Source organism: Macaca fascicularis, chromosome 6 (assembly GCF_037993035.2).
Source record: "Macaca fascicularis isolate 582-1 chromosome 6, T2T-MFA8v1.1".
Lineage (NCBI taxonomy): Eukaryota > Metazoa > Chordata > Mammalia > Primates > Cercopithecidae > Macaca > Macaca fascicularis.
In genome coordinates this window covers 156,739,427-156,751,148 of record NC_088380.1, presented here as the reverse complement: position 1 = coordinate 156,751,148, position 11,722 = coordinate 156,739,427, and the positions used below count along the sequence as shown (strand labels likewise).

The 11,722-nt window shown below is 46.8% G+C and overlaps 1 protein-coding gene across 2 annotated transcripts in view; it reads left to right on the top strand.

Annotated features, from left to right (window-relative positions):
• PDE6A (phosphodiesterase 6A) overlaps positions 1-11,722 on the top strand; it is an 82,319-nt gene extending 70,597 nt beyond the window's left edge. For both annotated transcript variants that reach the window (XM_015452122.4, XM_073994572.1), the window contains 5 exons: positions 3,522-3,585; positions 3,870-3,944; positions 5,435-5,518; positions 8,519-8,666; positions 10,814-11,722. In XM_015452122.4, the coding sequence (XP_015307608.1) occupies positions 3,522-3,585; positions 3,870-3,944; positions 5,435-5,518; positions 8,519-8,666; positions 10,814-10,890 (448 nt within the window). In that variant the 3' untranslated portion in view covers positions 10,891-11,722. The remainder of the gene's footprint in view (positions 1-3,521; positions 3,586-3,869; positions 3,945-5,434; positions 5,519-8,518; positions 8,667-10,813) is intronic.

The following is an 11,722-nucleotide window of genomic DNA, read 5'->3' as shown; positions in this document are numbered from 1 at the left end:
AGCTCTTTGCGCCAGGCTTCCTTCTACCAGGGCCTGCACACTAGATGTCCTTCTGCCTGGAATGTGTTTCTCCCACTCCCTTCTTTAGCAAGTAAATGGTTACACATCCTACAGTTATCAGCTGGAGGGGCGCTCTCTCAGGGAAGTCCTCCCTGACCTCCCAGACCTTGGTGAGCTTCTCTTTCTCATATTATCTCCAAGAATGAAAGTCCTTTCCTTCAGAGCAGTCGTTTGTTTACGTGTTAACCTGCATGTGTGGGATAACTGTGCAATTCTCCAGCACATCTGCAAGATCTCTGAGAGCACAGACCATGTGAGCCCAGCCTCTTCCTGGCTTGCAGAGGCCGCTTTCCCTGTGTGTTCTTCCATGGTGATGAAGGCCATGACCCCATGATGGGGGCTGCACCCTTATGAACTCATCTAAACCTCATCACCCCACAAAGGCCCTGTCATCTAATAGCATCATATTAGGGGTTAGGGCTTCCACATATAAGACTGGGAAGAGACAAACATTCTGTCCATTAAAGAGGGCTCCTATGTACCCCCCTCAAGGCCTTTGCTCCATTGTCACCTGTTATATGGCGCCTGGGCTGAGCTAGTCACCTTTACTTTTGTTTTCTTTTTCCTTCTTTCTTTCTTTCTTTCTTTCTTTCTTTCTTTCTTTCTTTCTTTCTTTCTTTCTTTCTTTCTTTCTTTCTTTCTTTCTTTCTCTTTCTTCTTCCTTCTTTCCTTCTTTTCTTTCTTTATTCTCTTCTTTCTTTCTCTCTTTCTTTCTCCTTCCTTCCTTCCTTTCTTCTTTCTTTCTCTCTTTCTTTCTCCTTCCTTCCTTCCTTCCTTCCTTCCTTCCTTCCTTCCTTTCTTCTTTTTTTTTTTCCCCCACCTTGGACCTTTTTCTGCCATTCTACTTAGCATATTGTGATGACAGGTTTTTTTTGCCCTGTGTTCCTTAAGTGACTGTGAGCTCCCTGAAGTCCCCTCTGGATCCCCCGTGCCCAGCACAGCACCCGGGACCCCAGTGCATATAAGGGGGAGGTGCTGAAGTGAATGTGAAGCTTCATCTTTAGGGCACAGGGCTCGAATTGACTTTTCTGGCACCTCGGTGTCCTTCCTTCATCCCATGCACACAGCAAATCTCTGTCTATAAAATTCTTAGGTGTGTTTCTGCAACCACTGGGAGTGTTTTTCACATGATCCCTCCAGCTAAGGGAAGTAAGCATCCAGTGCCCTCCTGAAGCCACCAGGCAGCCAGTGACTCTTGTATGCATAGCTGAGCATGTATTTGCTCAACCTATCTGACATTGTAACATGTCCACAGCACTTATTAAAGCATGGGGCATGTATTCTGAGGTTATTATAAAGCATAAAGGTGTCTCTAAGAAATGTATGCACTTCTGAAAGCTTACTTAAAGACTTATTTGAATTTTTGAGAGTTTACATAGTTTAAAATGTGCAGTGGCATGATCATAGCTCACTGTGGCCTCAAACTCCTGGGCTCAAGCGATCCCCTCACCTCAGCCTCCCAACGTGCTGGGACTACGGGCACATGCCACCACGCCTGGCTAATTTGTGTATTTTTCATAGGGACAGGGTCTCGCTATTTTGCACAGGTTAAGCTTGAACTTCTGGCCTCAAGTGATTCTCCTTCCTCAGCCTCTGAAAGTGCCAGGATTACAAGTGTGAGCCACTGTGCCAGGCCCATAACTAAAGATTTTATTTAAACTTGTTAATATTTCATGAGTAACTCTTACAGCCTCACAGACCGGCTTATAGAAAATATGCCCCATACAGCTGATTAATTATAAAATTATCCAAGCAGCAAGTTAGGTTCAGAGCCCCAGCCTTCTCTCACCCCTCACTCTCCCCGGCTCCTGCCCGTTGGTCTCACCCTGCCACAGGCAGTCGTTGCTGCAGGCCAGCTCTTCTGCCCTCCTGTTGAATTACTGCAGCAACCCATCCCCCTCCATCCTGCTCTTTTCTTCCTTCTCCATCCTACAAGTCTTGCCAACTGCCTTCCTGCAGCACAGCTATGAAGAGGTCACAATTGGGCCTTCGACCTTCAGCTGCTCCCCATTGCTTACTGGATACAGTCTGCACTCCCTGGCGTGAAATTTAGGGCCCATGCCATGTGGCCCTGGATTACCAGGATTACCTGCCTTAAAATGTTTTCTCAAATCCACCCCCCTTGCTCCTTCCTCTTGCTCCAATTCTTTGTCTGTGTCCCCTTCCTTTCTGTTTTCTGTTGTACCCACCTATGTAATAATACCTGCCTTGCCTTTCTATGAGTGGGACACTCCCTTAAGAGTTTACCTTTGAACCCTTTCTACCTACCCACACCCCTTCCTTTTCTTTTTTTTTAGATTGAGTCTCGATCTATCACCCAGGCTAGAGTGCAGTGACATGATCTCAGCTCACTGCAACCTCTGCCTCCCGAGTTCAAGCGATTCTCCTGCCTCAGCCTCACAAGTAACTGAGATCACAGGTGCATGCACCATGCCCAGCTAATTTTTGTATTTTTAGTAGAGATGGTTTCACCATGTTGGCCAGGCTGGTCTCGAACTCCTGATCACAAATGATCCGCCCACCTCAGCCGCCCAAAGGGCTGGGATTACTGGCGTGAGCCACGGCACCTGGCCCTTTCCACTCCTTAATGCAAGGCCTCTTTGCTACAGCTGTTCACAGTTCTCTCTACACTATACATTTTCTTTTTTCTTTTTTTACCTTTTAAATTTTGTGTGTGAGAGTTTCTGCCAGATGAGGAAATGGCCTAGAAGAGAAAGAAATCTCTTAGTATTAAACAAAACTCCTAAATCAGAAAAGCTAACTGACTGATAGAAAAAAGGAGCATATTGCCTCCAATGGAGCAAAAAGTGATTCTTGAGGGAGGAGAGCAAATCTTAGCTATTACAGTGGCCTGTGGTTCTCCAAACAGATGGACGGCATATCTGCGGTATTAAAAGCTCCTGGTGGGGTAATTACTGAAAAAGTATCTAAAAAGGCTCTTTGGCAGTTGGGGCAGGGAACAATGATGAGAAAAAAGGTTGAGAAACACTTCTCTACAGTAGACAAGACTGAAGGGACTCTGAAGATGTGATGAGATTTAAATGAAATTGATGTTTGGACAGTCCCTGGAACAGTGCTTGATACATAAGAAAACCCAGTACATGTTCCTTATGCACATACCATGTTCAGACACAATACTTAGATTTCTCCATCCACCATCTCATTTAATCTTACACCTGTTTTGTGAGTAAAGTGCGATTATCATTACAGACAGGGAAATGGAGGCTCAGCGAGGTGGGGGTAGTTGCCCAGTGTCCAATCTCTGATCACTGACAGAGGCAGGATCTAACGCTGTCTGATTTCAAAGCCCAATCCCTAGATGCAATGGGTGTGAGCCCTTTCCTCACAACGAGACAAAGTCACCTACTAGTGGGGGTGGAGAAAGGTGAGAGAGATGGAATTAACCAGTACATGAAGTCTTAAATGGCCCCGGACTGATAGAGGGTGTCTTGTGTGCCCAGGGCCATGATGATGACCGCCTGTGATCTCTCAGCCATCACCAAACCCTGGGAGGTGCAGAGCCAGGTATGAACTCCTGTTGACCCGAGAGGAGGGGCATCCCAGTACTGGGAGCAGCAGGTCATGAGGCTTGGGCTCTCTCAGCCCAGCTCCAGAACCAGCTCACCTGTGTTCCATCCTCCCTTACCAAGACATGGGAATCACTTTACGTCTCTCCAGTGATGACAGCAAAGCGAGGGTGGCAGGGTTTAACCTTTTGGTTGAGTTGGAATTGCAAGTGGGGTGGGAGCAGGGGTAGGGGATTGGGCTGGGGCTTTGACTCTGCGTGTGTGAGGGTCTGTCTGTTGCAGGTAGCTCTGCTGGTGGCTGCCGAATTCTGGGAACAAGGTGACCTGGAGCGCACGGTACTGCAACAGAATCCCATTGTGAGTAGATAGCGGATGTCAGCCTGATGTTAGGCGTGTGTGCTCCATCCTGACCTAGATGTGACCTTGCCATGATGGAGAGATGTGTGACTTTACCACAAAGATGACCTTTTCCTAATGCAGTGGTTCTCAAAATGTGGTCTCCAGGCCACTGTCAACCTCATTGCTTGAGAACATGTTAGGGATGTATATTCACAAGCCTCACCCTAGGTGTACCCAACCAGAAGCTCTGCAGGTGGGGCTCTGCAATGAGTGCTCTAACTAGTAAGCCCTCCTAAAGTTTGGGAAATGTGTCCTTAGCTCACTCAACTGCAGAGCTTGGCAAGCGGACTCCAACACTTAGATTGCCCTTTCAATTCCACAGGTCTAGAAGTCCATCCGCCTCCCCTGACCCTAATCTAACAGCACAGAGTGAGCAAGCTGTGCACCTATCAACATTGAAAGTTAACTTGGCTGAGACAGTCAGCCAGCTTTCCATGGAGATGGAGAGATGGGGAGATGGGGAGATGGGAAGAGCAACCAAAGTTTCCCTGAAGTCCCTGAAGGCAAAGCTGGGAAGCAGAGCAGGGTTTGCAAAGGATGGGTTAAAGAGAGAGACATTTTGGGGACAAACCATTGACATCTGGATAGGCTAAACCTGTGAGAGTGTGCTAAGGATGCAGGGGCCACCATGGCAGGCTTAGGCAGGAGCCGAGGGAGAGTGGAAGGCTGGGAGGAGCAGGTCCTGTCGTGAAGGAACACGTGAAGGGCCCCATGGGCTTTGTCGTTCTCTCTCTCTCTCTCTCTCTCTCTCTCTCTCTGTAATATTTTCAAATATAATGAGAATAGTCAGTGAATTCTAGTGCCCATCAGCCACAGCCAACAATTTGTAGCAGTCTGCCATTCTTGTTGTATCTATTCCATCCAGTGCATTTTTTTGCTTTTGGTTGCAGTATTTTAAAGTAAATCTCAGACTCTATATCTCTTCCATAAATACTTTGGCACATATCTCTATGAGACAGGAGTGTAATATGGACAAACCATAAACACAACCACAATACCATTAACAATCACAAAATTCATATACTCAGTATCATCTAATCCCCAATTTCTGTTCATTTTTCTTGATTAAGAAACAGAGTTCAGTTGATTTGTTCAGATCAGGATCTAATCAAGGAGCATACTGCCTCTGGTTTTAATGTCTCTTAAGTCTCTTTTAATCTGTAGCAGGCCCTGCCACCCCTCCCACCCTCTGGCCTTTTTCTGGTATGCCGTTTATTTGCTGAAGACAGTGGGTCTTGTTTTTGTGCAGTTTCCCACATTCTGGATTTCGGTGGTTGCACCCTCATGGTGCTCTTTAACATGTTTCTCTATTCTCCTATCTCCTGCAAAATGCTCATCAGGTCAGGAAACATGATGAGTTTACAGTTTGATTTTAGTAAGAATGCTTCATAGATAGGGTGGGTTTCTCTTACTGTCCAGTGCAGTTAACTCTTTCTCCCCTATGACAGCCCATGATGGACAGAAACAAAGCAGATGAACTCCCTAAGCTTCAAGTCGGCTTCATTGACTTTGTTTGCACCTTCGTCTACAAGGTAGGCCCTTGGCTTCCTCACACTCAAAAACATGTATTTGATAAACCTGGGATTTCCAGACAACATCGGGAATAATAAGCCCTAGCAGGTGACCAGTGGGTGATACTTTACAAAGCGCTTCTCATCTCTAATGGGGCATTTGATTCTCAGGACAGCTCTGTGGATCTTATGTGATTGCAGCTCTAGACTCCAGCCTGGGGCACATCCTAGTTGCTTAATACATAGCTGTGGGGCAAATGACTAAGCATAGATTCAGAGAGAGGAAGGGGAAACACAGCAGACATATGTCCTTCTAACTTCCCTAGCTGGTGGAAACATTATAGGCCAAAAGTAATTGTGAAAAGATAATCTGGATTTTCTCTTTGAGCTCTTGTTCAAAGTTAGTCTCCTTGAGAAACTCACTGCTCCCAACTTTCTGTTATCTGTGCCACCATCCACCTCTCACTTTTAATTTTTATTTTGGCCATGTTACACATGAGAAGACAGAAGTCAGAGATGCAAAATGACAGTGCCAGTGTCACTGGACTCAGCCATAAGGCAGGATTTAGTCCAGATCTCTTTATGCTGTGTGAGTGCAGCCCTTCTGCTAGGAAGAAGTCAAATTTTCTAAAAGGCAACAAGAGCATCTGAGATATAACTCAGAATAACTGGGGTGCTCTAACCCACAGGGCACAGTGGCTGGTGCTTGCCACCATCATCAGTAATATTTCTTTTTTTTCATTGAGGACATGTGTTTTTTGCTGGCGTTTTTTTTTTTTTTTTTTTTTTTTTTTTTTTTGAGACAGGGTCTCCCTCTGTCACCCAGGCTGGAGTGCAGTGGCACCATCATGGCTTACAGCAGCCTTGACCTCCCAGGCCCAAATGATCCTCCCACCTCAGTCTTCTGAGTAGCTGGGACCACAGGTGCACACCACCACATCCAGCTAATTTTTTTTTTTTTTTTTTTTTTTTTGAGACAGAGTCTCACTCTGTCACCCAGGTTGGAGTGCAGTGGTCTCACTCACTGCAATCTCTACCTCACTGCAACCTCTACCTCCTGGGTTCAAGCAATTCTCCTGCCTCAGCCTCCCAAGCAGCTGGGACTACAGGCACGTGCCACCACACCCGGCTAATTTTTGTATTTTTAGTAGAGACGGGGTTTTGCCTTGTTGGCCAGGCCGGTCTCAAACTCCTGGCCTCAAGCAATCCACCCACCTCAGCCTCCCAAAGTGCTGGGATTACAGGTGTGAGCCATGGTGCCCGGCTGAGGGAATGAGTTTTAATCATCAGGAATATTATTAAATAAGGGAGACGGAGCTAAGTGCTTTATGTACGTTATCAAAATCACACTGTGGGGTAGGTATTATTACTATCCTGATTTCATGGCTGAAGGTGAGCTCTGGTAGTGACCCACCCAAGGTCACATAGTTTGTGGCAGAGCCTGGACCAGAACCCAGGCATCTCCGAACAGTTGGCTCTGGCTGGCATTTCGCAGTGGGCCCTGGATTTGCTGTTCTTACATTGGGCAAATCCACTCCATCAATCTGCATCTCAATTTCCTTACCTGAAGATGTAGAAGTGATGAATGTTATTTTCCTACCTCACAGGAATTTGAGGACCAGAGGAGATAAATTGCTTCATAAACTGTAATGTGCCGTGCTCAAAGAGCTGTAAGAGCCTTTAAGAATCATCTTCTCGGTGGCTCATGCCTATAATCCCAGCACTTTGGGAGGCCAAGGCAGGGGGATCATTTGAGGTCAGGAGTTCAAGACCAGCCTGACCAACATGGTGAAACCCCATCTCTACTAAATACCAAAAAAAAAAAAAAAAAAAAAATTAGCTGGGTGTGGTAGCGCATGCCTGTAATCCCAGCTACTTGGGAGGCTGAGGCAGGAGAATCACTTGAACCCAGGAGGCAGAGGGTGCAGTGAGCCAAGATTGCGCCACTGAACTACAGCCTGATCAACAGAGTGAAACTCAGTCTCAAAAAAAAAAAAAAAAAAAAAAAGATTTATCTTCTCAACATCCCATTTCACTCAGAAAGTATTTACTGAGTATCCTTGTGTCCCATACCTTGTGCTAGGCCAGGGCCACCCCAGGCAACAAGGCAGCCAATATCCCTGCCCTCTCCAGGTTCTCAGCCTTTCAGGGAGACAAGCAAAGGGAGTCATGACAAGGAAGCAAGGTGTGGTAAGAGAGGGCTTTGGGAGCTTCCAATGGGGGACTCCATTTACCTAGGGGGCCAGAAGAGGCTTCTTGGAGAAAGTGATATGTAATTGGAGGCCGCAAGGAAGAAAAGGGGAGGTTAGAGTGTTCCAGCAAAGTGAACAGCTTGGGTTGAGCATGGTAGCTCACGCCTGTAATCCCAGCACTTTGAGAAGCCAAGGCAGGAGGATCACTTGAGGCCAGGAGTTTGAGACCAGCCTGGGCAACATAGGGAGACCCTGTGTCTACAAAAATAAAAAATTACCTGTGTGTGGTGGCAGGCGCCTCTAGTCCCAGCTACTTGGGAGGCTGGGGTGGGAGGATGGCTTGAGCCCAGGAGTTTGAGGCTGCAGTGAGCTGTGATTGTGTCACTGCACTCCAGCCTGGACAACAGTGAGGCCCTATCTTGGAAAGAAAAAAAAAAAAAAAAAGAGCAGCTTGTGTGAGGCTCACAGAATGGAGGACACACTCTAGGAACTAAGAGATTTGGATTGCTTGGAGAATGCAAGATGGTCAGGGGCAGGAGGACACTGGGTCATGGAGTTAGGGGTTTTCACTTCATCCTGAAGGACAGGGGTGCCACAGGAGGAGCACAGGCTGGTATGGACCAGAGGTCCTGCAGTATCAGCATAGTGACGGGAGGCCCCGCGGCATCAGCATGGTGACGGGAGGCCCCGTGGCATCAGCGTGGTGCCGGGAGGCCTGCTACCCTGAAGCAGCTCATTCCAGTGTTGGGCATTTCCAGCTGTGCCACCCGCTTGAGCCCCGACCCTGGGGCCTGGCTCTTGTGCCAGAGGCACATACTCTGTCTTCCAGGAATTCTCCCGTTTCCACAAGGAGATCACCCCAATGTTGGACGGGATCACCAACAATCGCAAAGAGTGGAAGGCGCTTGCTGACGAGTATGACGCCAAGATGAAGGTGCAGGAGGAGGAGAAGCAGAAACAGCAGTCAGCCAAGCCAGGTTTGTGGAAGCGGGAAGCAGGGACTCCCACCACCCACTCCCTGGGCACTCGGTGTCTGCTTCTGGCCTCAGAGCCTCATACACGGAGTCTCATTCAGGCCTCCTGATGGCCAGTATTGTCCCCATTCTGTGTGTGAGAGCACCGAGGCTGGAAGAGACCAAGTCACACAGTAAGAGGCAGAGCCTGGTCCCCAAGATTGAGGCTGAGGAAAGCTCCAGGCCTCCCAGCAAGTGCCCCCTCAAGCAACATAGCACAGACTCTGATTTTTGGGCTGTGGACTTATGTCCCTACCCTGGGGCAAAGGAGAAGATATATAATTCTTGGTTGGAAGGAATTTTATTTTTATTTTTATTTTTTTTGAGCCGGAGTCTCACTCTGTCGCCCAGGCTAGAGAGCAGTGGCACAATCTCCACTCACTGCAACCTCCACCTCCCAGGTTCAAGGAATTTTTCCGCCTCAGCTTCGTGAGTAGCTGGGATTACAGGCACCCAGCACCACGCCTGGCTAATTTCTGTATTTTTAGTAGAGATGGGGTTTCACCATGTTGGCCAGGCTGGTCTTAAACTCCTGACCTCAGGTGATCCACCTGCCTCGGCCTCCCAAAGTGATGGGATTACAGGCATGAGCCACTGCGTCCGGCCTTGGAAGGAATTTGAGGCCCTATTTCCAGCCTTCTGTCTGATGTTTGAGTCCTATCTGTACCATCATGAGTTTATGCTTGCATACCACCAGTGACAGAGGCCTCACTACCTTATATGACATCCTTATTCAGTACCACTATTAGAAAGGTCTACCTTGAACTCAAATTGTTCTCCTTGTTGAAGCTTCCACTTAGCGGTCATGGTTCTGCCTTCAGAATCAAATGGGATTTGTTTGTTCTAACTCTTTACTACTGACAGCACTGCCCCTCCCCCAAGTCATTTCTTTTACTGGTTGTGTGATCTGTTTCCTCACAGGACATGGCATCTCGTCCCTGCCTCACCCTGACTGCCCTCCTTCGCACACCCATCCCTCTTCACCCATGGCTCTTACACATGGAAAATATCAGGGCCTCAGCTCTGCTCTGAGCAGTGTGGGTTGATTCTAAATGGGCAGCTGCAAACGTAGGGGCCACTTAGAGTTTTGCAGTTTATGCTGTGCACAACTCCAGGGAGCATCCTGTACATCACAGATGTGTATAGCTATTTTGATTTTCCAGAAAAATGGCAGTGAGATATCCTGGGAAATAAGTGCATTTTTCTAATTTGTACAAATTGTCTTTTGGGCAAGTAGTAGGTCAGTGCAAATTTGTGGCCTTCAGATAAAAAAATACAGATTTGGCTTACATTTTTTTCTCCTTCTTTTTTTCCTTATAGCTAGAGAATCAGTAGCAACATTTTTTTAAATGTGATTTTTTTGGCCACATTTTAAAATTGGAATATTTAAGATTAAAAAAATCCAGATTTACAGCCTTTCCTTCTTTCTTTTTTGGAGATAGAGTCTTGCTTTGTTGCCCAGGCTAGAGTGCAGTGGTGTGATCATAGTTCACTGCAGCCTCAAATTCCTGGCCTCAAGCGATCCTCCCACCTCAGCTTCCCTAGCAGCTGGGACTTCAGGTGTATGCAACCATGCCCGGCCAATTTTTTTTTTTTTTTTTTTTGTAGAAACCAGGTCTTGCTATGTTGCCCAGGTTGACCTCCAACTCCTGGGCTCAAGTGATTCTCCTGCCTTAGCCTCCTGAAGTCTTGGGATTACAGGCGTGAGCCACTGTGCCTGGCTCAGCTTTTCTTTCTAAAAGAGTAAAAGGGTAAGATCTGGCCACACCAGTCTATCATTTTTACATGACAACAATTGGCTGAACCTGAGTGACAATTGCCCCTTTGGATGAGACAGAGGTTGTCTCTAGTTTGTCAGTGTTCACCACTCCCCAGGTCTCCCAGACGCTCGTGCCAAGTACTGGTTCTCCCTTGTCATCATCCTCGTGCTGCTATTTTTCTTAGAGAAAAGTTCTCAGTTTCTGTGATTCTCCTCACACCTGGTTTGTCTTCTGCATCTGTTGGTCGCTGAAAGCTTTTGAGTTTGCAACTCTTGGTCCAAATTAGGTCAAAGGGGAAGCCCACGGCAGCCTCTTGTCACCTGGTGTGTTCTTTTTCCTGTTTCATTGCAGCAGCCGCAGGAAATCAGCTGGGGGGAAACCCCAGCCCAGGGGGTGCAACTACATCCAAGTCCTGCTGCATCCAGTAACACCACCGAGGATCTGCTGGCCGGACGGCACCACCCTTTCCTGGGAAGACGTGACTCAAGCCAGTGGAAGACCACCCACCCTGAGAAGTCAAAGAGTCATAGGATTTCAAAACTGATACAGAATTTCGCTTCCAGGAGTGTTCAATCTTTTGGCTTCCCTGGGCCACATTGGGAGAAGAATTGTCTTGGGTTGTGCATAAAATACACTAACACTAATGATAGCTGCTGAAATTAAAAAAAAAAAAAATCACACACACAAAAAATCTTATAACGTTTCAAGAAAGTTTATGAATTTGTGTTGGGCTGCACTGAAAGCCATCCTGGGCCGCCTGTGGCCCACAGGCCATGGGTTGAACAAGCTTGGCTTATACCTTATCCAGTGGTTTTTAAACATTCTTTTAGTCTTGAGAACTGCCTATTGAGCTAAAACCAGTATTCTAGCTTTCACAGACATTAATTAAACATTTAATTAATGCCAGATGCACTGGCTTGCTTAGGATCATTTTTGTTCTTATACTTTCATTTAATGTATTGTAAAAATTCTCAAGCATTTTCAAAAGTAGAGAATTGTACATTGAATCCCCACATACCCATCACCCAGATTCCAGTATCAAGATTTTGCTACATGTATTTCATCTGTCCTTTTTATGTTTCCTTTTCAATTTTTTTTCTTACCTGAAGTGTTTAATGGCAAATCCTGGCTAGGCGTGGTGGCTCGCACCTGTAATCCCAGCACTTCAGGAGGCTGAGGCAGGCAGATTGCGTGAGCCCAGGAGTTTGAGACCAGCCTGGGTAAAATGGCAAAACCCTGTCTCTACAAAAAATACAAAAA